Source organism: Corvus moneduloides, chromosome 28 (assembly GCF_009650955.1).
Source record: "Corvus moneduloides isolate bCorMon1 chromosome 28, bCorMon1.pri, whole genome shotgun sequence".
In the NCBI taxonomy this organism is placed as follows: domain Eukaryota; kingdom Metazoa; phylum Chordata; class Aves; order Passeriformes; family Corvidae; genus Corvus; species Corvus moneduloides.
This window is the reverse complement of record NC_045503.1, coordinates 2,082,573-2,103,933: the sequence shown is the minus strand read 5'-3', so window position 1 is coordinate 2,103,933 and position 21,361 is coordinate 2,082,573. Positions and strand designations below refer to the sequence as shown.

Sequence of the window (21,361 nt, the reverse complement as noted above, 5' to 3'; positions counted from 1 at the left end):
ACGCAAAACAATTTTTGCCGTTGCTGTTGGAAGAACTTGGTGAGAGCCAGGTCTGGGTAACCCCAGAGAGCCAGGATTATCCCATTCCAATCAAAACCAATGGGAAAAGGCCCAGAAACTGGACCAGCAGCGACCCAGGGATCAGGAAGCCCCACGGACGTGACGGGGGATGTCCGCGCCCTCCGCCGATTGTGATGCCAGTGTGGGATATTCCCGCTTGCCACCAATCCCAAGCTTTTCCCACCTCACAGATCCACCTGCTGGAGGACCAAAGCTGTTGGCATCACCCCTGGCTGGCCAAAGCCAGACTCACCAGCCCGTTGCAGTTGCTGATGGCCACCTTGGAGCTGAGGTACTGGTCCTGCAGGTGGCCGGCGTAGTGGCAGTCCTCGTGGAAGTCGTGCTGCCAGTCCATGCCATCCCGCTTCCAGTACTCCACGGTGAAGTGCTCGGCCAGCAGGTTGGAGTGCAGGGTCAGGTTGAGCAGGAACTGGGTGTGGTGGGCAGAGACTTTGTAGAAGACCTGCTGCTCCGAGGGCTCATAGGGCAGGGAGCGCCGGGGCCGCGGCTTCAGCTGCCGGCGCATGTCGAAGGTGAGGAAGTCCCCGTTCTGGTCCACTTGGATGGGGAAGGCGATCTCATAGTGATCCAGGCTGGAGAGGAATTCCTCTGGGGAGGGAAGGACATGCATGGGAATGATGCACGTGGGGATGGCAGCCCGCTGAGGGAGTTGGACACCCAGCAATGCCAGCCCGAGCACGGCCACAGCCAGTGCAGGGTCCTGCCACAGCATTCCAAAAATTGGCATCTCAAGGCTCTGCCCAGCCTGAAGGATCCTTGGGATATTCCCCAACCCTGCAGCCTACAGAGCCTTGGGATAGCAGTTTTTGGAATGCAACTTTTTCCTCTGCGGGTGATGGAGAGGAACAGCCTGGCCCAAAGGGCCTTTCAGGACACCCCGACTGTGGCTCTGGACCTGGACTATCCCAAATCCTTCCATCTCCCCTGGGCAGAGGGAATCCAGGTTGTGCAGAGTCCAGCTCTGAGCTTTGGGGGGTTATCTGGACCCAGATCCTTCCAGGAACAGACCCAGCAATGAGGGCTCTTCAACAGGAGGCAGAAGGAGCCTTGGGGTGACAGTGGCTCAGGAGAAAAGTCTCCTGTGGGTTCCTTGGGACATCTGCAGCTGCTGACTCTGAGAACACAAAACCAGCACCACCCCAACCCCCCATCAGAGCTGCAGGGGCCACAGGGGCACAAAGTCACTGAAATGCCAACCAAAATAGGAGAGAGGGCAACCAGAATTCCCCAAGCCGTGCTGAAAATGAGCAGGAGTGGAAGTCAGACACCCCAAATCCCCAGTCACAGATGTCTGTGACCCCATCCTGCCCTCCCAGCTCCCTGGATGGGTTTTTATCAGCTCAGCCTGGCTCAGCAGCTCCTCTGGGGAGCTCCCTTCAGCTCTGCTCGTGTGCGGTGCCACCCAGGCTGTGACGAGGGCACTGTCCCCAGCCCCTCCGCCGGCTGTCCAACAAACTGGCACCCTCCTTTTGGCAAAAACTCCTCCTTTTCAAAGGAAAATGTTCCAGGGGCTGCCAGATTGGATCTGAGCAGAGCTCTGGCTGTGTCTGACAGCCCTCAGCCCCGAGGCTGGGGCTGAAGATGGGAAATATCTGTCTGCTGGAGCTCCTCCTGAACCCCTCGTGCCTGGAGGGTTTGAGCCTCCTGAGCCCTCATGGGAGGGGATTTTCCCTCTCTTCCCTCTGGAAAACTCTTCCTGTGCTTTTTGCATCCCATTTGTTGTTGTTTCCCGAGAAAACAGGAGGGGCTGGGCTGTTCCGGGGAACTTTGCCTGGCTCCACAGCCCCCACCTGCAAAGCCTTCCCGGCCATCAGAAACTCGGCCAGCTCCAAACTGCACCCTCACCACAGGGCAGCACTGCCGAGTTTCCTTTCCCTCTGTTTTCCAGTGGGGGAGCCTGACAGAGTGCTTTCCTCGGCCACCAGGAACGGGGCAGCCCTTCCACCCTCTGGGGTTAGGGGTGAGCTCCCATCTTTGCTGACCATAAACACTCCTGGCTCCTCTGCCTTGCCAGAATTAATGATTAGGTTTTTAACTTCCAGCTTTCCCTGCATCCCAGCACCTCCCTGTGATGGGGCCGGGCAAACAAGGGCGACTTTTTGCACTTAGAAATGACTTCAGGCTTGGAAAAATTTGCTGTCGGAAGTGTTTTGTTTTCCTTTTTGCCTCTCTGCAGTCCATGTGGGCTTGGAAAAGAGTGAATCAGAGGGTGGTTTGTGCTTGCTGTGGCTACAAAGGGCCTGGGACTCTGGGCTGGAGGCTCTATCCTGACCTGAACAGCGCTTCCAGAAGGAAAAACATGTCCAGAGCCTGAGGGTGAGGTGGTGTGTGAATACCTGGTGCTGGTGTAGGGTGGGCACTGCATCTCCTCAGGGATGTCCCTCTGGACACTGAGGCACGGGAAGAGCCCAAGAGCAGTGCCCTGCATCACCAAAATGGTTTGGGAAGTGGTGCTGTGGAGTGGGAATGCCACACATGGAAAAAATAATCATGGAATAGAATCATGGAATGGTTTGGGTGGGAAGGGACTTTTAGAGTTCATCCAATTCCACCTCAGCTGTGGGCAGGGACACCTTCCACTGTCCCAGGCTGCTCCAAGCCCCATCCAGCCTAGTCTTGGACACTGCCAGGGATCCAGGGGCAGCCACAGCTGCTCTGGGAATTCCATCCCAGCCCCTCCCCAGCCTCCCAGGTGGGATATTCTTTCCCAATATCCCACCTCAATGTGACATTCCCAATACCCAGCGTCACACGTGTGACGGCTCTGCTGACAGCGTCATGTCATGTGGACAACAAAGGGAGACTGTCCAGTGCCACAGCTGCCTCCTTCCTCTGCCCTAAAAGATCAGTCCAGGCTCCAAGAAATTTGGATCTCTCCCTCCCTAACCCCGCATGATCCTCCCAACATCCCACATATTCCCAATCCCCGCATTTCCTCACCCCTGCCTTGCTCATGCTCCCCCTATTCCAGCCCACAGCCCTTCCCTCCTGTGCCCTCTGCCCCTCAGGCACTTCCCACTCCATGAGCAGCTCCTGGCCCGGGCTCTGCCCAGCAGGGTCCGCGCTGCAGATAAGCCCTGGCGTTGCCAGAGCCCTGTCAGACCACTGGGAAGGGAGGCCATAAAAAGCCTTTCTCCAGAGAAGCCCGCTCGTGGCTGGGCAGGATGCTGGGTACCCCCGGGGGAGCACAGGGAGAGAGCAGGGGGGAAAGCTGGGAAGGAGGAGGGGTGGTCTGGGGAGAGCGGCACCCCAGGGTCCCACTGCTGGTGGCAATGGAGCAGGGATGGCACAGGGAGGGAAAGGAGCAGAGGGAGAGCTGAGCAAAAAGGGGAGAGAGAAGGGGAAATGGAGGAGGGAGGGTTTGTTCCTCTCTCATGAGCTGCTCGGAGCACGGGAAGGAAGCAGAAGCAGGCTGTGGTGCTGGCACCAAAGGGAGTGAGGGGCTGGCAGAGCCCGAGCTGCAGCCCAGACAGGATTCCCGAGGGATGGCTGTGGAGATGCTCTGGGATCCCCTGGTCCAGGCTGCCCTGGCACCGTGGCAGCCTCACTGCATCCTCCAGGGGCCCTTTGTTCACCCGTGAGCTGGGAACAGCGGGATGAGCCCCACCCGATGCTCTGTGAAATGGGAATGTCTGATCCGTCCCCACAGTTACACCACGGTCCTGCAGGAATTCCCTTTGGATTAAAACCCACCCAGCACTGTGAGCATGAGCTGAATCTTCGGTCAGCTCCCAGAATCCTGCAATGGTTTGGGCTGGAAGGGACCTTAAAGCTCATCGAGTCCCACCCCTGCCATGGCAGGGACACCTTTCACTGTCCCAGGCTGCTCCAAGCCCCAATGTCCAGCCTGGCCTTGGGCACTGCCAGGGATAGAGCAGCCACAGCTCCTCTGGGAAAGTTGTTCCAACGATTCCAGCTGCTCCCTGAGCTGTTACGAGCTGCACCCTGAGTGTCCAGGCTACCTCTGAACCTCTCTGCTGCCTTGGAGAGCCCATCAGCACCAGGCTGCTGCTCCCCACGAAGATAAATTAGAGCTCAGGGCTGAGACCTTAATCTCCCTCCTGCACAAACCAAACACGCTGATGTGGAGTGGTGCACGTGGGGCACGGGAATCCTGCTCCAGAGCGGCCTGCGGCCAGTCCCTGGGGTCGGGGATAACACTGCCCTTCGCTCTCCAGCTGCTCCCAGGAGATAACAGCGCCTCACCCTCTCCAGAGGGCGTTGCGGGGATTAGGAACTGTCCCAACAGCCGGGAGAGGCGTTGGGTGACATCAACAGCCTGACGCCAAAACCAGCGCTCTGCCAGCAAGAGGGGCCCCTGGGGCAGCAGGGACTGGGCAGGGACAGGGACCGGGTGGGGGATAGGGACTGGGGAGGGAAAAGGGACTGGGGAGGGAAAAGGGACTGGGGAGGGACTGGGACAGGGACTGGGCAGGGACAGGCACTGGGCAGGGACAGGGACTGGGGAGGGGACAGGCACTGGGCAGGGACAGGCACTGGGCAGGGACAGGCACTGGGCAGGGACAGGCTGCAGCCCTGGCACGGGATGGGTGCTCCCAGCACACCGCATCCACCCCATGGCACCACATCCCAAGAACTCCACGGGCTGGGCCCCATCCCCAGAGCTGCTCAGGGCCTGCTCTAGGGGAGCACAGGTTAATCCCTGTTAATCCCGGGTTTAATGGAGCTGTGTCACCCCATGGAGAGGGGGGTCCCGGTGCTGGGAGCTGGGATGGGGCCGATCCCACAGCGCGTCCCGGTGGGGCTGCACATGGAGCAGAGCGTGAACTGATGGGCACGGGAGGCCCAGAGCAGCCCCGCAGGCACTGCCAGAGCCTGTGGAGAGCAGCAGCAGGAACTGGGAGTCCTTCAGATCCCGACCTGCCTGGAGAACGTTCCCAGCTCCCAGCTGGGGCTGGCTGCTCTCCTGGTGCTGCCTGCCCGGGATGCTGAGGGGCTCTGGCTGCGTTTGTCCCTGTTCCCAGCTCTGCTTCTGCAGCCAGCTCATGGCCCTGGGCACCACGGCCGCTCACCAGCCCAGGAATGCCACTGGCTGTGGCTCTGCCAGGGCTGATCTGGGCACGCAAGGGGTGCAGGGTTATGGCTGTGTGACACTGCCAAGGTTTGAACAGCTTGCATGGATAAATCCCCTGCTCCAGGGCTCGCTCCTCGCACCTCTCTCTGGTGCCTGGTGGCAGAGTTCACGCTGCTTCTTAAGGAATAATCCTACAAATATTGCCATTGATCAGTTTAACTCCTCTTTGTTGTCTGTGAGGGTGGTTTGTACTCCAGGTTGGGCTCAAGGCTCCCCCCTCCCCCCCATTTTGCGGCCCCTTCGCTCCTAACCTGGAATAAAATCAGGTGCAAAAGCACAAAGCTCTGGACAAGAGACCCACATTCCCCTGTCCTCGCAGTCCTGAGTGCGACTCTGTGTAAACTCGAGTCCTTCAGACACAGACACACGAGACGGGCACAGACACACTGAAAAAACGCGTGTACAAACCAACAAACCAACCCTGCTCCTCCCGCAGCACGTTCCTGTCCGGGCTCAGCTGGGCAGAGGGTTTGGGTGCTCCAGCACCGTCCTCCAGCCCTGGACATGCCCAGGACCAGGCACACACTGTGCTCCTCCCAGCACAGCCTCTGCTCTCCCGGGGATGTGCTGCTCCCCAGAACGGACCCATCCCCTGCTGCCACCACAGCTCCTTCCTTCCCAAGCCCGACACAGCTCCGGCCTTGCACTGACCCTGCCCTCTGAATTCCTCCAAAAGCCACCGAGTGCAACACCTGAGAGCAAAACACCTCCATTCCTTGGGGGCTGGCAGAGAACCCCGGCCAGGGGGGCGGGAGGAGCTGGGCAGGATTAGCGCTGGAGGTGTCTCCACTGCTCCCAAAGTCCCTCCCAGGCCAGCATTAGGGTTCTGCCAGCAGCGATGCGGTGGATCCAGCTCCCTTTCCCATGGGTGGATCCAGCAAGGGTGGATCCAGTTCCTCTCCCCACAGGGGAATCCAGTTCTCCTCCCCATGGGTGGATCCAGCTCCTTTTCCCCATGGCTGGATCAAGCTCTTCTCCCCACAAGTGGATCCAGCTCCCCTCCCCAGAAGTGAATCCAACTCCCCTGTCCATGGATGGATCCAGCTCCCCATCCCATCCCATCCCATCCCATCCCATCCCATCCCACCCCACCCCACCCCATCCCATCCCACCCATACCTTGTGACTGGAAGGAGTAGCCAGGGAAGGTGCCCACAGCCAGGCCGAGGGTGACCGTCCAGGTGAGGAGCCTCCAAGCTGTGGCCATGGTCAGCGCCGCTCGCGTCGGAGCAGGGAGATCTGTGCCGGCTGGGAGGGCGCTGTCCCCACATGTCTCTCCCTCGGCCACCCCTTATGTCCAGAGAGGAGTCCCGGGTCCCTCCGCAGGCATCCTCGGCCGCTCCGTGCTCTCCCGAGGCTGGCGGGGTGTGGGCAGTGCCAGGCCAGCACTGAGTGGTCAGCACGGGCTCATCCCCGGCACCGGCATTGCCCCTGCGGGTGAAAGGTGGGGATGAATGAAGGGATGGAGGAGAAGGACACGAGGCGGGCAGGGGAATGAGGAAAGCTGGATCCTGGAGGAGGCAGGAGTGGGATGGAAGGAAAGGAGAAGAGGAGGAAAGGATGGGAGACATTTGAGCATGAATTAACCCCATCGGCTCCTGCTCTGCAGACACTGCACTCCCAGGGGTTCTCCCAGCTGGGATCTATCAGGTACCTGTGGAATGGAGCTCGGGATCAGTGGGAATCCTCGAGGAAGCGCAGCCCCGAGAGTGCCTTGGGTTACTCGATCCCTTAAAGAGAGCAGGAAATAACAGCCTTGGCAGGGGGTGGTGAGCAGCAACCCAGAAATCCCCTCTGCGGTTTCCCTGGATTTCAAACACACTTCAAGGACTGTCACTGCACTGAGGGGAGAGCTCTGAGTGTACTGGCTGAGCCTAAAAAAGTGATGGAAAACAGAGGACCCATTCAGGGAACTCACCCTCAACCCCATCCACAAATGGATCCCAAGATTCCAATGGCATTTGTTCTTTAAAACGCTTTGCTGATTGCTCCGGTGAAAGATTCCTGGCTGGCAGAGAATTCCCACTCAGTCTGAGGCCATTACACCAAACTCACATCATGCTGGGGGCTTGCACAAAACCTGTGGGGTTTTGTTCCTGTCCAGCCATTCCGTGAGTATGGGACGAGTGCAGCACATCGCTCACCTCCCAGAGAATCCCAAATATCCCAGCAGTGGTGCAGCCCTGCAGCCAAACACAAACCTCCCCGCAGAGGGGACAGATAAAGATCTGCAGCAGTGGTGCTGGAGCAGGGCTGGGAAAGGCAGGACGAGCTCCCTGAGAAAGGCAGGACGAGCTCCCTGAGAAAGGCAGGATGAGCTGCCTGAGAAAGGCAGGATGAGCTCCTGAGCCTGGGAAGAGGCTGGGGATGGGAGGAGGGTGCTCTTTGCAAAGGTGTCAACAGCCAGGGCCTGTGTGTGGTCCTCATCCCAGTAAGGAAACGCTTGGAATAACATCCTTAACCCCTGCCTTGCTCTGCTCTGGGGTGGTTTAAACAGCCAAGGCTGGGCTGGGCAGAGCTCAGGGCAGGGGATCCGGGTCCTCCTGGGATCTGCTGTGCTCCCCTTCGTGTCCTTATGGGAATCTGAATCCCTGAAAGTGAATTCCTGCTCCTGTTTTCCCATCGTTTCTGTGCCATTTGTGCTGCAGGGGCTCGGAGTGACACCCAGCACAGGCCAGAGGTGGCACAGGGGAGGGACAAATCCAGGAGATCATTCCTGCCCCAAATTTATCATGGAAATCACAGAATGGGTTGGGTTGGGAGGGACCTTAAAGCTCATCTCATTCCACAAGGGCAGGGACACCTTCCACCATCCCAGGCTGCTCCAAGCCCTGTCCAGCCGGGCCTCGGACACTTCCAGGGATCCAGGGGCAGCCACAGCTGCTCTGGGCAACCTCACAGGGAAGGATTTCTTCTTAAAATCTCATCTAAATCTCCCCTCCTTCAGTTTAAAGCCATTAACCTAAATCAATGATTTTTTTCCCTACTAGGCAGAAATGGTGGCAGACGGAACATGCAGCTTTAAACACAACTTGGAGTTGCATAACTTAAAGATTAGGATATTTCACTGCTCATTTACAGTTAATAATGGCCAAAGATCCTCGGTGAGGCCTCGGCCTGGACTCCCCGGTCCCATCTGGGGCCACTTGCCAGGTTTTCCTCTGCAAAGCCCGGACACAGCATGATGGTGGCCTCCAAAATTGTGCATCCTGCGAGTGGCCCTGAGAATAAACTGCCCGAGGGGGGGGAAAACTCCCACCTTGAGCTGCTCCTTTTCCCTGGGACAGGTAACGGGAAGCAGGGAGTGGGGGGAAGAGGCTTGGGGCAGGAATTCTGCCCCGTTGCACCCCCACACGAGGATGCCGAGATCTGGTGACAGCGTCACCTGTGGTGCCACCTGTGGTGCCACCCCTGGGTCGTGGTAGGTGGGGGTTGCTCTGTGCCCGCTCCCAGCTGCAGGAATTGGGCTGGAAAAGGCAGAAGTTGAAAGCAAAGCCCTCTCCTAGGTCAGCATTTTTCGGCATCTCCCTAAAGCTCGAGATTCCAGCTCTTAAATCCTGTCACGGCTCCAAAGCCCACGGAGCTCAGTTCAAGTGTATTTTCTCCTGGGCTTCACAGCGCTGATTTCCCTTGTTTTCCAGCTGTCGAACCCTTTCCCTCCAGGCTCTCGTTGCTTCCCGTGCTCCCCCCGCCTCTCCATGACCCTCGGCGGTGCCCCCGTGTCCCCTGTGCCCTTCCCGGCTGCTCAGCATCCCCCGGAACAGCGGGAGCCGCCGGCGCCAGGAGCCCGCAGCCTTGACCTTGGGGGAAGGAGGCGCGTTCGGAGCAGCACAAGTCGGGAATTACAGCTGCAAAATTCCTGCGGGCCGGGCCGGGGGAAGGGCCCGGCCGCGATCCCTCCCTGCAGGCAGCGGGGAAAACACGGCCCCTTCCCGGCGGTGCTTCATTCCCAAACCCCGAGCAGCAGGAGAAGCAGCCGGAGGAAGGAGCAGAGAGCCGGAGGAGCGCTGGTGCTTCCATCCCTATCAACTTTTCCATAACCTCACTCCGCAGCTTCGCTCCGCGGCCGGACAACCCCGAGGATCGCGGAGCCCCGGCGGGACACGGGAGGGGGGTCCCACGGGCCGGGCTGGGCGAGCTCGGGGACAGCTCGGGGACAGCTCGGGGACACGGGGTGACCTCTCCGGTCTCGTGCCTCCCTCGCTTGGGCCGCTTCCGATTTGCTCCTTCCCAAGGAATTCGTTGTCCTTGGCAGGCTCGGCTCGGGCTGACGCTGCCGGCTCCCGGTGCCAAGGTGGCTTTGGCCGCGTGAACCCGAGGGACGCAGGCGACGGTGCCACCGCAGCGGCCGGGTCACCTCGGCCACCCCAAAAGCCCGCGGGAGGGAAGGGGCTGGGGAAGGAGGGGGGCTGTAAAATCCCAGCTGGAATGAAGCGCAAAGAGAAGAGAAGAAAGAGCGAGGCGGATGGCAACTGTTCCTCATTTCAGCCGCGGCGCTGCAGACAGAATTCCCTGGAAGCTCGGCTGCCTGGCCGGCTCCAGAGGCAGCGCCAGGGGAAGGTAATAGGAAGCAGATGGGCGCTGCTCGGGGCCAAGAGGAAGGTTCAAGGTGCCTCCTAGTGCAGAGAAGAGGAATTTAACTGCTTTTAAAGATGCAGGGCCCGGCGGCTTCCAGGTTTCTCATCCAACTTTTGCAAATTATGAGCTCAGGTGTCCTTTTCCCTTTTTTTAATTTTTTTTTTTTTTTTGAGGGAGAAATAAATACAAACACAGATTTCTGCTTCCAGCTTGCCCGGGGGGGAGGGAATACTTGCAGTGCACCCCCTGCCAGGCCTTCCACTGACAGCTTCCAGGCATGGGAGCACTGGGAGAACTGGGAGCAGTGGAGAAGTGAGAGCAGCATCCCAGTGGGAGCGCTGGGAACAGTGGGAAAGCAGTGGGAGCAGGACCCCACAGCTGCACCAGCTCAAAGGCATTTCTGGGCTGTGTTATTTTAAGGAATGAAAGCCTCGAGGTTATTTTATCCTTCTGTAAAACAGGGAATTGTCACCACCCCATAACCACACTGGGGCTATCGGGGTTATCGTGGTGCCACATCCCACAGATTGCTCCCTTTTCGGCTCTGGGTGCCCCCTGAGCCTCCCAAGGGGCTGAGCAGCACCTCAGCCCCACAGCAGCCCTGGCAGCCCCTACAAACAGCACCACAGGGATTTCTGCTCCTCTGGCCATTCCAGGCTGGGAGTTGTTCCACCAGGTCAGAGTTTATCTCTGGGGGGAAGAGCTGTGAGCACCGGGCTGGCTCCACAGGCCTCATTTTCTATGGAATCCAAGTTAAACACAGCAGGGACTGCAGGGATCTGTGGCCCAGGGGCTGTGCCAGTGCAGCGAGGGCACTTGGCAGCAGCAGCACCAGGGTTTTCAGGCTTTCCTACCACCCACACAGGTCCCCTGCCACACACAGGGGGCTCTTTCCTGCTGCTGGGGTCCCAGCTGCCCCCCAGGGCACAGAACAGCCCCTTAGTGCAGGTAGCTCCTGGATGCTGATCCCAAAGTCACCTGACACAACAGTCCCCTTGTCACCTGCGGTCACTGTTTCATGGAGGGCCTCAGGTTTTGGCTGTAAACGCTCAGCTGGAATCGACCTTCATCCTTCCAGTGAAGGAATTTTTCCTCATATCCAAGCTGAACATCTCCTGGGGCAACTTGAAGCTGTGTCCTCTCCTCCTGTCCCTGTTCCCTGGGAGCAGAGCCCGACCCCCCCCCCCCCCCCCCGCTGCCCTCCTGTCAGGGAGTTGTGCAGAGCCACAAGGTCCCCCCTGAGCCTCCTTTGCTCCAGGCTGAGCCCCTTTCCAGCTTCCTCAGCCGCTCCTGGGGCTCCAGAATCACAGAATCAAAGATTTGTGCATAGAACCATGGAATATCCTGAGCTGGAAGGGACCCTCAGGGATGATCCAGTCCAGCCCCTGGCCCTGCACAGACACCCCAACAACCCCAGCCTGGGCATCCCTGAGAGCGCTGTCCAAACGCTCCTGCAGCTCTGGCAGCCTCGGGGCCGGGCCCATTCCCTGGGGAGCCTGGGCAGTGCCCAGCAGCCTCGGGGGGAAGAACCTTTCCCTGAGCTCCATGCCCAGCCCTGACCCAGCTCCAGCCGTTCCCTGGGCTCCTGTCCCTGTCCCAGAGCAGAGCTCAGCCCCTGCCCCTCCGCCTCCCCTCGGGAGGAGCTGCAGCCCCCAGGAGCCTCCCCTCAGTCTCCTCTGCTGCAGCTGAACGAGCCAAGTGCCCTCAGCCGCTCCTCAGACCCTTCCCCAGCTCCGTGTCCCTCCTTTGGACACTCTCCAACAGCTTTGGACCCTTCTGATCTTGTGGCGCCCAGAGTGCCCCCAGCACTGGAGGTGAGGCTGCCCCAGTGCAGAGCAGAGCGGGACAATCCCTCCCTGGCCCGGGCCATGTTTGAACCCTTCTCATTCTCTCCGCATCCCTGCTCGTCCTCCCCCCTCTCTGCACACCCCAGGGCCCGGCAGGGGCAGGTCCCTCAGAGTTTGTGATGCATTTCTGTGTTTGCTGCTGGCTGGGGGGGTCTCGCCCGCTGCACTTCCCGGGGCCGTGGGTGTTCCGTGCGTGCTCAGCCACCTCCCAGCTCCCTGCTCCCGGCTCCTGGCAGGTTCCTGCACATTCCTGAGGACGGAATAAACAGCCCCGCTCCCCCCACCAGGCCGCTCCTCCCGCGGCACGGGGTGAGCACGTGGGGGATGCAAAGCTGTCCGAGAGACCTCCCCGGCTTCCAGCAGGAGGAGAACGTCCTGATATTCCCGACAAAACATTTGGCTGGGCTGCCAAGTGGAAAACATGCTGAGCTGCAGATGGCAGAAGTCTTCGCGCAGTCATCTTGCCAGCACGACAGGACTTCCACTGGGAAGTCATTTCTCAGCTGTAGGGGTTAAACCCACAGAAATCAGCATTTTTGCTGCCAGGAGCATCTGCAAGCTGCGAGCAAGGGGTTAAAGTCACAGGTCTGCAGAACACAAAACAAGAACTTGAGCCATAATCTGCTTTGCTGCTCCAAGCGTGGCCTCTCTGGGGCCACGGCGAGTGAAGAATTAGAAACGCGGAGTTATCCCTGTTCCCAGAACGCTGCAGCCTCCAGCCCTAGGATGGTTCCTGCCTGCCCAGCCACCCTCTGGCTGCCCTGCCACCCCTCTGCTCGCCCCTGACACCAATCCCCCCCTGTGCAATGCCAAGGGCTCTGCCTGTCCCTTCCCTGCCGGCACCCTCGGGGCTGGGAGGGGGCCCAGGGCGCTCAGTGCAGCCCCCTTGGCTCGCTCGGGTTGATTCACCTCGCCCCAAGAGCCGTTCTTTGCACTCCCCAGTGACTGCGGGTCCGATTTCAGCTCCCCAGGAGGGGAGATGCCGTTCTCACACCGTTCAAATCACATCCGACCCCATCCAAAGGCGCTCCCCAGCAACGCGGGAAATCTAGACTGACACTGCCAGTGTGACCCTGCAAGCTGAGGGGTCTGACCCGGGGTCTCTGTCCCCCTGCCAGCACCCCGGTGCCAGCCTGGGTGCCAGGGGCATTCCCTCCCTGCCTTTGAACCACCAGCTCCCTCTTGCAGGCTCTCCGTGGTGCTCCACACCCGGCCCTGCTGTGCTCTGGCCGGGCACACCCTGCATCCCTTTGTACAGCGACTTCACGGGGCTTTGGGTTCGCTCCAGCACTGTGTGGGAGGAGGGTTTCTTTCAAAAACACGAGAATTGTTTCACAGTCAAATCTATGCAGTGCAATCGTGGTGAGGAAAGGGCTGAATTCCCCCTCGCTTCTCTCCAAAATCTTTAATTTTGCCAGCAAAGGGGCAAAAGAAGACCGTGCCAGAGGCAGGGCAGTGAGAGGAGAGCTGGGAGCAGCGACCTTGCTCTGACACCGCCTGCTTGGCTTTCTGGAAATCCTATCCCTGTGTTACATAAGGATCTGGCCCTATCTGGAACGCCGGGGTCATTGCACTTCTCCAAGTGTGGTAAAATGCTCGGAGGTCCTCAGCAGGAAAGCAGCAGGGAAGTGCCAGCTCCGATCCTCCTCGGGATGGGGAGCTGGGCCCGGGGCAGGGCTCAGCCCTGCTGGAGCTGCCAAATTCCAGCCGGGTGGAAGGTGGGCACTGAGATTCCCAGTGCTCCCATCCTGGGACTCCCTCTGCTCTAGGGAGAGGACTCCACCAAGCAGGTCCACTCTCAGACAGGACTTATGCAAGAGTTTGGAGCCACTCCATGTGACCCAGACTTGCTGGCGCTCTGCCACCGCTCTCCTCGCTGGCTCCAGCCAGGCACAGAGCGGCGGGATTAGAAAGAGCCCAGGCAGTCATTAACTGGGTGCCAGTCATTAACGGAGTGCCAGCCATTAACTGAGGGTGCAAGTCATTAACGGAGTGCCAGTCATTAACTGAGGGTGCAAGTCATTAACGGAGTGCCAGCCATTAACCGAGTGCATCGCCCGTCACACAGGGCCCTGCCAGTGACACACACTTGTCCCAGGAGTGTAGGGACACACGTGTCACCCACATGCAGCCAGGGCACTGCTGCAGCTGCCTGTCTGCGTGGGGATAGGGATATGTGGGGTTTGTATGTGGATTAAAAATGGATACACGTTATCTGCGTGTGATAACACCTTATCAGCATGGAGATACATGTTATCTGCATGTGGATAGACGTTATCTGCACATGGATAATGTTACCTGCACGTTGATAACATGTTATCCGCATGTGGACACGCACACCCCACCTGCAGACAGGTCTGATGCCCACACCTGCCTTGTGCTGCCATCCCGTTCCTGCGGATATTCCATGCCCAAATGCCATTTTTGTACGCGGCATCTCCATGGCCGCTTCTGCCTCCATGAAATGCTCCCTCTCTGTGGGGTTCAGCACAGCCAGAAGAGAATCCAGAGCTCAGTCCAGAGCTCCATCCAGAGCTCCATCCAGAGCTCAATCCAGAACTCAATCCAGAACTCAGACCGGAACTCAGTCCGGAACTCAGTCTGGAGCTCTGTCCAGAACTCCATCCAGAGCTCCGTCCAGAGCTCCGTCCAGAGCTCCCGGGCCTGTGCATGGGCAGCTCTCCCTGTGCACCTGCTGCTCCTCCCCGCACGGAGCGGCACCAGGGCTCTGCCAGGAAAGCGCCCCAGGCCCTGGGAAAGGCCGGGAGCGCTCACACCTCGGAGCGGGCAGGGAAGCAGACACTGACCCAGCCACCTGCACCCTGGCACGGCTGGCTCTTCTCTCCATCCCGGCACGGCTGGTTCCCGACTCCATCCCGGCACGGCTGGCTCTCCTCTCCATCCCGGCAGCGCTGGCTCCCGCAGCTGCCTTCCAGCAGTCCCGGTGCTTACACAACCCACCCCCGCCCGGCGCCGAGCCCCGGGATTGCACAAACACCCTCGTGTGCCAACACCGAGATCTGCTCACCTGCAGAACCCCCCCGGCCCTCTCCAGGCGGGAGCTGCTCTGTGCTGGGAGTCCCAGCTGAGGCAGGAGTGTGGTTTATGTGGTTTGTGCAGCTGTCACAGCTCTCCCACGCCGAGCGTCGCACCTGCAGTTTGGCTCTTTGTCAGCCAGGCTGTAGGACAGGGCCATACCCCAATCACAGAATGGTTTGGGTGAGAAGGGATCTTAAAGCTCATCCAGTGCCACCCCCTGCCATGGCAGGGACACCTTCCACTGTCCCAGAGTGCTCCAAGCCCCGTCCAGCCTGGCCTTGGGCACTGCCAGGGATCCAGGGGCAGCCCCAGCTGCTCTGGGCACCCTGTGCCAGGGCCTGCCCACCCTCACAGTCGACAAAGATGTGTCTGGTTATCAGGCTGGACGTGCTACAGGGGAGGGTAAAGTCCCCCACAGCCGCTGTCACCAGGTGCCGCACCTTGTGCCCCCACAGTCTCAGGCTGGAGTTGGAGAACTCCATTGAATTTCCCCAGAAAAGCCTCTGAGGTGACTCCAGCAGAGCTGTGAGAAGCACTGATGGATCTGCAGTGAGCCCAGGGCTCAGCAGCTCCTTCTGTCACTGTCCCAGCACAGACTCATCCAGCAGTGGCCCAGTCCTGGCCAGGGGGACGGATCCACAGCATGGCCCAACTCCAGCTCCTTGGGCTGAGCTGGTCCTGCCAGGCTGAATCAAGGAATAAGTGAGGTTGGAAGGGACATGAGGGGGTCTCTGGTCCCATCCCACTCTCAGAACTGGGCTACCTTTGATGCTGGATCAGGACCACCCAGCCCAGGCTGTGCCAGGGGGTCACAGGCATGGCTTGGAGGAAGCGCAGGGAGCTGTGGAGAGGGACCCTAAAGCAGCAAAGCCAATTTGGACCTCCCTGTCCTCCAGGAAACCAGAACCAGTCAGAGAAGTGACATCGTGGTGACACAGAGAATGTTCCTTTCACAGCGGGACAAACCAAGAGTGATTTGGTGACAGCCAAGGGAACAGTCGGTGCAGGACCATGGGGTCACCCCCAGGCAGTGACCCCGGGGGTCCCCTTGGTGCAGGGCAGTGACCCTGACAGAGGCACCCACAGCCCCAGGACAGGTCACCCCAAGCCAGGGGAGCCCTGCAGGGACAGGGATGCCTCCTGTGGGATGAAGCCTTGCAGAACGCTTCGGCTGTGGAATCCCTCCAGCCCTGACAGACCTGCAGATCATGTCCAGGCTCTGGCTCCTTGGGAGCTCTGGGACTCTGCTGGGCAGAGTTTTTGGGCCCTTTCCCCCTCCCTGTAGGTTCTTTACTCAGGGAAACACAGATGGTGTGGCCCAGATGCAGCTCCTTCCTCTATGGCCAGGGAATGAAGAGTCCCTAACCCTGACAGGACTGAACTCATCCTTTGCACTTTCATTTTGGTCAAAAACCACTTCCCACCGAGGTCACAAATCCCACAGGAGGAGGCGAGGAGTTCACCTGCCAGTTTAGCTCAGTTGGGACCAACATTTAGGAGTGATTGAGTTCAAGAAGATTTGCAGGACTGCACAGGAATAGATTCATTTTAACTCATTTTTCCTTTTAAATTAAGCTACCATGGAAGAGTAGGAAACCCAATATTGGTAATGGGTGATAAACAGAAGTGTAAAGCTGTGCATATCCCACCCTTGGAAGTGTCCAAGGCCTGGCTGGACAGGGCTTGGAGCAATCTGGGATAGTGGAAGGTGTCCCTGCCCATGGGAGAGGGGGAAACTGGATGAGCTGTAAGGTCCCTTCCAACCCAAACCATTCCATGATTCCATGAGAGACACTGAGCAGTCAGACATGGACTATCCCAAGCATTTCCCAGCCTGGGAGGATGCAGAAGGTGAGAGAGGAGCAGCAATGGTGCTGCTGGATGGAGACCCTGCACTTCACACGTGCGCTGATGTTGCTCCGCTGAAGTCGGACGGAGCTAAAATATTCCAGCAGTTTCCCAGTGGAGACTCCCCCAATCCTTCAGTCGGCTGCAGACTTCATTGAAGGCCCTCACAGTAACCAAGGTGGGAAAACTGGCTTGGATGGTGTCCCTTTAAACCTCCCTCAGTGCTGGAAAACAAGGCTGTATCCAGGCTGGTGCTTGTCCACGTGTCTCACTCCCCAGTCGCCGCATGAGATCCGACCTGCTCACAGATTCCCGGGAAATGTTTGTAACTCCTCGCCCTGCAAACATTTCCTGCAGTGGTGGGGTCAAGCGAAGACCTCTGTGCCTTGTGTGTCTTCAGCACATCTGAGCTGCCATCACCCAGCGATTGTTTCGAAAACGTGACGAGTTTGGTCCCAATTCTGTTTGTTTCAAGCTCATTTTGTGTTAACTCAAGACCGAGGCAGGACAGGACGTGACAAACACATCCTGCGGTGCTCCTGGCTCAGAAGGAATTAATTGCTGGAAACTTGGCCAGAAAAGTGGGGTTTGGAGCTGGGGGTTTCAGATAAGCTGGAGATAAGGGTTTGCGTGGGATCATCCCTGGGTGCATCCTGCGCTGAGGGCCTTTCATGCAGCTGCTCCTTTGGGAAGCGGAGCCCAGGCTGTCCCTGGACCAGGATTTTATGGAATGGTGAGAACAGCAGCTCCTCCCCAGCAGTCCCTGGGTGGCCTGAAGCCATGGGTGATAAGAGAGCCTCTCATGTTTCAGGTTTGAGGAGCAGACACTGTTTATGTTGAGCAGCAGCACCTTCCTCCCCTCGGGGCTCCACTTCATCCCCTCCGCGGCTGCTCAGGCCCGGCTTATCGGGGCCTCCCTGTGCCAAAGGAAACAGCTCGGCCCCCCCAGCCTTATCCGGGCAGAGCTGATTTGCAGGAGATGACAGCACCTTTCCCATTCCACCCCAGGAGCAGCCGCTTGGGGAATGCAGCTGGAGCCGCCCCAAGAGGCGCCGGGAGGTTTTTGGGATGGCAGGAGGAGGAGGGGAGCAGAGGGTGCTGCCCTGGGGCGAAGCAGGAACAGCGGGAGGCTGAGGATGGAGCAACTGGAGCACTCAGCACGTTCCATATATGGAGAAACTTTGGGAACAACCTCCCAAGAACTGGAGGAAGCCTCACCGATGGAGGCATCTCGGAACAGTCCAGGCAAGGCTGTTCCCAACACAGGGAACATCCCGGCGCTGGGAATCACCTGGGCGTCCCACAGAGCATTTTGGGAGACCGGAGGGGAACAAAGACTTCCCAACCCCCTCCTGCCATGCCCAGCCGTGCCCTGCATCCCACCCTGGCACCGCTGGGCGCTGCTAAGGAGAGTAAGACCGAGCACGACCAGAACCAGAGCTCTGGTGGGGCCGAGCCGTGTCCAGCACCGGGGATATCGGCAGGGACTGGGGCAGGAACACAAACGCCCCCTGAGGTTTGCATCTTGACCACAAAACAAAGTCCCCAAAAATGGGCCTCGGTGTGCAATGTTACATTTTGCTGCAGAGGGTACCTGCCCCCGGCGCAGCTCCGCACTTCCCTCTTGGTTGATTCTTCCCCTCTGGCAGATATTTGCCAAGGTTATTTTATAAACTCCTCTCTATTTATAGCCCAGCTCCTTCAGCTCTAATGAGATAATCTTCTGGCATCTCACCATCACTAATATTTACTTTGATGTTTAAAATAACATCTTCTGAGGGATTGATTTATCTTTTTTAAAAAAATAATTAAAAAAACACCTTTAAAACATAATCAAAGCAAAGAAAGAAATGAGCGGAGCAGTGGGGCCGAGCGCCTGGGGATGCACAAGGAGTCGGTGACACTGCAACTTTTTCAGGGCAGACTCTTTATAAATCCTCTGAGCACATCAGGAGGGAGAGAGGCATTGGCAGCTCCTGAAGATGGAGAGAGAGACAGGGAAAGAGGGAGAGAGAGCGCGGGCTGTGTTTATTCTCAGGAATGAAGGCAGCGAGGAACGCTTCATTCTGCAGCGGGGCTCGGAGCTGCTGCTCTCTGTAACTGAGAGCTTCGCCCCGGGCAGCCCAGCAGAGGAGATTTGGGGTTTAGAGCAGCAAACATTCGATCCCTGGGTTAATGCAATTAAAAAAGTGCAGCCGAGAGGGGCTGGGGGAGGCGGGGGAGCAGCGCACGAGATCCCGGCTCCTGCTGCCTGCAGCCACTTTGAAACACAAGCCTGCGTTTTTATGGAAACTCTGAATGTTGGGGAAGGGTGAACATGGTTTTCATTCTCATAAATGTTTTTCCAGCGTGCAAGGCTCTCCGGGCTCATTCTTTCTCCAGGGAGACGGTTCTGATTTCAAAGAACATTCGCGTTCCCTCCACCCCAGACCACCCCACTCCAACCTCAAAGAGTCTCCTCTGGAAAAATTATTTTAAAGAGCGTTTTACCTTTTCGAGTGCTTTCCCTTCTTTCTTCTTTTTTTTTTTTCCCCCTTTTAATTCCTTCAGCTTCTCTCTCTCTCTTTTTTTTTTCTCTTCTTTTTCCCAGCAGCAGCCAAAAGCTCCTCTCTCCCCCTCAGCCCTGCGCGTGTCAGAAAGTTTCCAGGCTGAGAGTTTGTGTCGCCTTCCTCAAGAACCTTCTTCTGTCAGACCCAGGCAGAGCTGGAGCTGGAGCCTTTGCTAAAAAGTCTCCTTTCAGGAAGTGAGCAGTAATAAGAGAGCGGCTCGGAGGCAGCACATGGATAGGGGCTGCTCGAGAAAAAAAAAAAAAAAAAACAAAAAAAAAGAAAGAAAGAGGGAGAAAAAAAAAAAAAAAACAAACCAACAACTTTGCTGAGGAATTTTGCCAGGATTATCCAAAAGAGAAAAAAAAAAAAAGGAAAAAAGAAAAAAAAATCCCCAAACCCACAAGGCTGGAAAAGTCCCGCCCTGACTGCTGACATCAGTGCAGAAGGCAGGTCTTGGCTGAAAGAGTATAAAACTAATCAGCCTTTCTGTGGAGGAGCAGGGAGGGAGCTCGGGGCAGCCCTGGAGGCGATGCCGGCGGCTCCCCGGTGGATAAAACATCCCAGGAAAAGCCATAAAACAGAGAGCCCGTGCTGATAGTGCGGACAAAGCAGATAAAGCAAGCCAGGATTGGTTTTGGTTTGGTTCCCCCCCCACCCCCCCACCAACAAACACCACCCCCATCCTTCATTTTAACCGGAGCTTTCCAAATGCTTTTAAAAACCCAGGGAGTGTGTGAGGAAATGGCCTGAAAGGCAGCCGTGCTCACAGCAATGGCAGGGATTGGCTTTGAATCGAAAAAAAGCCCTCAAGAACTCGCCGATGTTTTCAGAAGTCCCTTCCCTCTGCAGTTACATCATTCAGGCCCCGCTGGCTCCGCTGATCCCGGCATTCTCCTGTCCTGCTGCCACCGTGGAGTGTCCCACCGAGGACAACCCACCTCCAAAGTGGAGAATAAGCACTGGAAGTAACCAAATGCTGCTTCTTTCCAAACAACCCCCGCGCAGGACACCTCAGAGATCAGCAACAATGAAAAGCAGGAGCTCATTTCCTCCTCCCTTCTGAAGGCGGCTCTGGGATTCCAAAGCTGAGTTTGGGAGCCTCGGTGGAGAGAGAATTACCTGGCAGTGCCGCAAATGTTGGAAAAAGGAGCCTTTCCGAGCTGCCCTGCTTTTCCCTGGGAAGAGAGAGGGGCCCTGGGGAAAGGATGGAAGTGCCAGGGTGTGGATGGACCCCCAGCCTGAGCCCTCTCTGGGGACAGAGCAACCCCAAAACCAACCCGGAGGTGCCTTTTCTTCCAGGAGGATTTGAATGAACAGTTAAGGGGTGCGAAGTTGCCAGGGGGAGATGTAACATATATAAATATATTATATACATGTATTAAAGCAAACTCCCTGAACCTGAGACCCCAGCAGGGGATTGCAGGGGGGCTCCGGGGCAGTGAGAGGGGATTTGCAGCCCTGGGCAGTTGGTGTGGATGCCAGGACAGCCCCTGCAGCCTCGTGTCCTGCCGTGACCCTTCCAGGCACAGCCAGCGCCAAAGCCACGGGAGCTCCTGGCCACGGTCCCTGGTGCCACCCAGGCTGCCCCTGCACCAGCCTGCAGCCACCAGACCGTGAGATGGGGATGGAGAAGGAAAAAAGCCTCAAAGGCCTGGCCAGCTCCATGTCCTGATGGGATGCTGGCCTGAAAAAAACAAACCAAAGGGATGAAGAAAAAAGCAAGAAGCTGTGGTATTTTTGTGGCGGATCCTCCTGGATCCTCTGCTGTCAGCAAAGCAGGATGAACCTGAGCAGGAGTTGTGCCAGCCGTAATTCATGTTCTGACATGAGTTTGTTTAAAGCCTTTTCTGGAGCCCTCTGAATGCCCCTCCTGGGATGGAGCAGCAGCAGGAGGTGCCCAGGAGGGACCTCCTGAGTCCCCCAGCATTTTGTGCTGCCTGGAAGGTTTGCTGATCCGAATAGCCCTGAAAAAACAAGGAAAACATCCTTTGCTCCCAGGAGGAGCTGGCTGAGGGTGGGAGATCACAGCCCCCAGCTCCACTCCAGCCACTCTCTCTGTCCAGACTGGAAAGGGCTGGCTCTGCACTGGAAAACTGAGTTCAAAGGGACTGGGATTGATTGCTGGGCTGGATTTTGGGCCAGTTCCCTGGCTGGGTGGACAGAGTGGTTTCCTTCCTCCCCAGGCCACGCTGGCCATTGTCTGAGCCCCCAGAGCACACCCAGAAAAGAGCAACTGAACAAAATATTTGGGGTTTAATTGAATGGTGCTGCTGCTGGCCAAGGGAAGACTAATTGCTGCGAGCGTGGCCCGGTGCCATTCCAGGG

At 57.9% G+C, this 21,361-nt stretch overlaps 1 protein-coding gene across 1 annotated transcript in view; it reads right to left on the bottom strand.

The window, feature by feature from the left end:
• The window catches only part of ADAMTS10 (ADAM metallopeptidase with thrombospondin type 1 motif 10), a 62,282-nt gene extending 43,265 nt beyond the window's left edge, over nt 1-19,017 (bottom strand). Inside the window, exons 1-3 of the mRNA XM_032092711.1 lie at nt 18,978-19,017; nt 6,295-6,606; nt 314-669 (exon numbers count right to left, since the gene is read on the bottom strand). Of these exons, the coding sequence (XP_031948602.1) occupies nt 314-669; nt 6,295-6,382 (444 nt within the window). The 5' untranslated portion in view covers nt 6,383-6,606; nt 18,978-19,017. The remainder of the gene's footprint in view (nt 1-313; nt 670-6,294; nt 6,607-18,977) is intronic.
• Nucleotides 19,018-21,361: the final 2,344 nt, after the last annotated feature.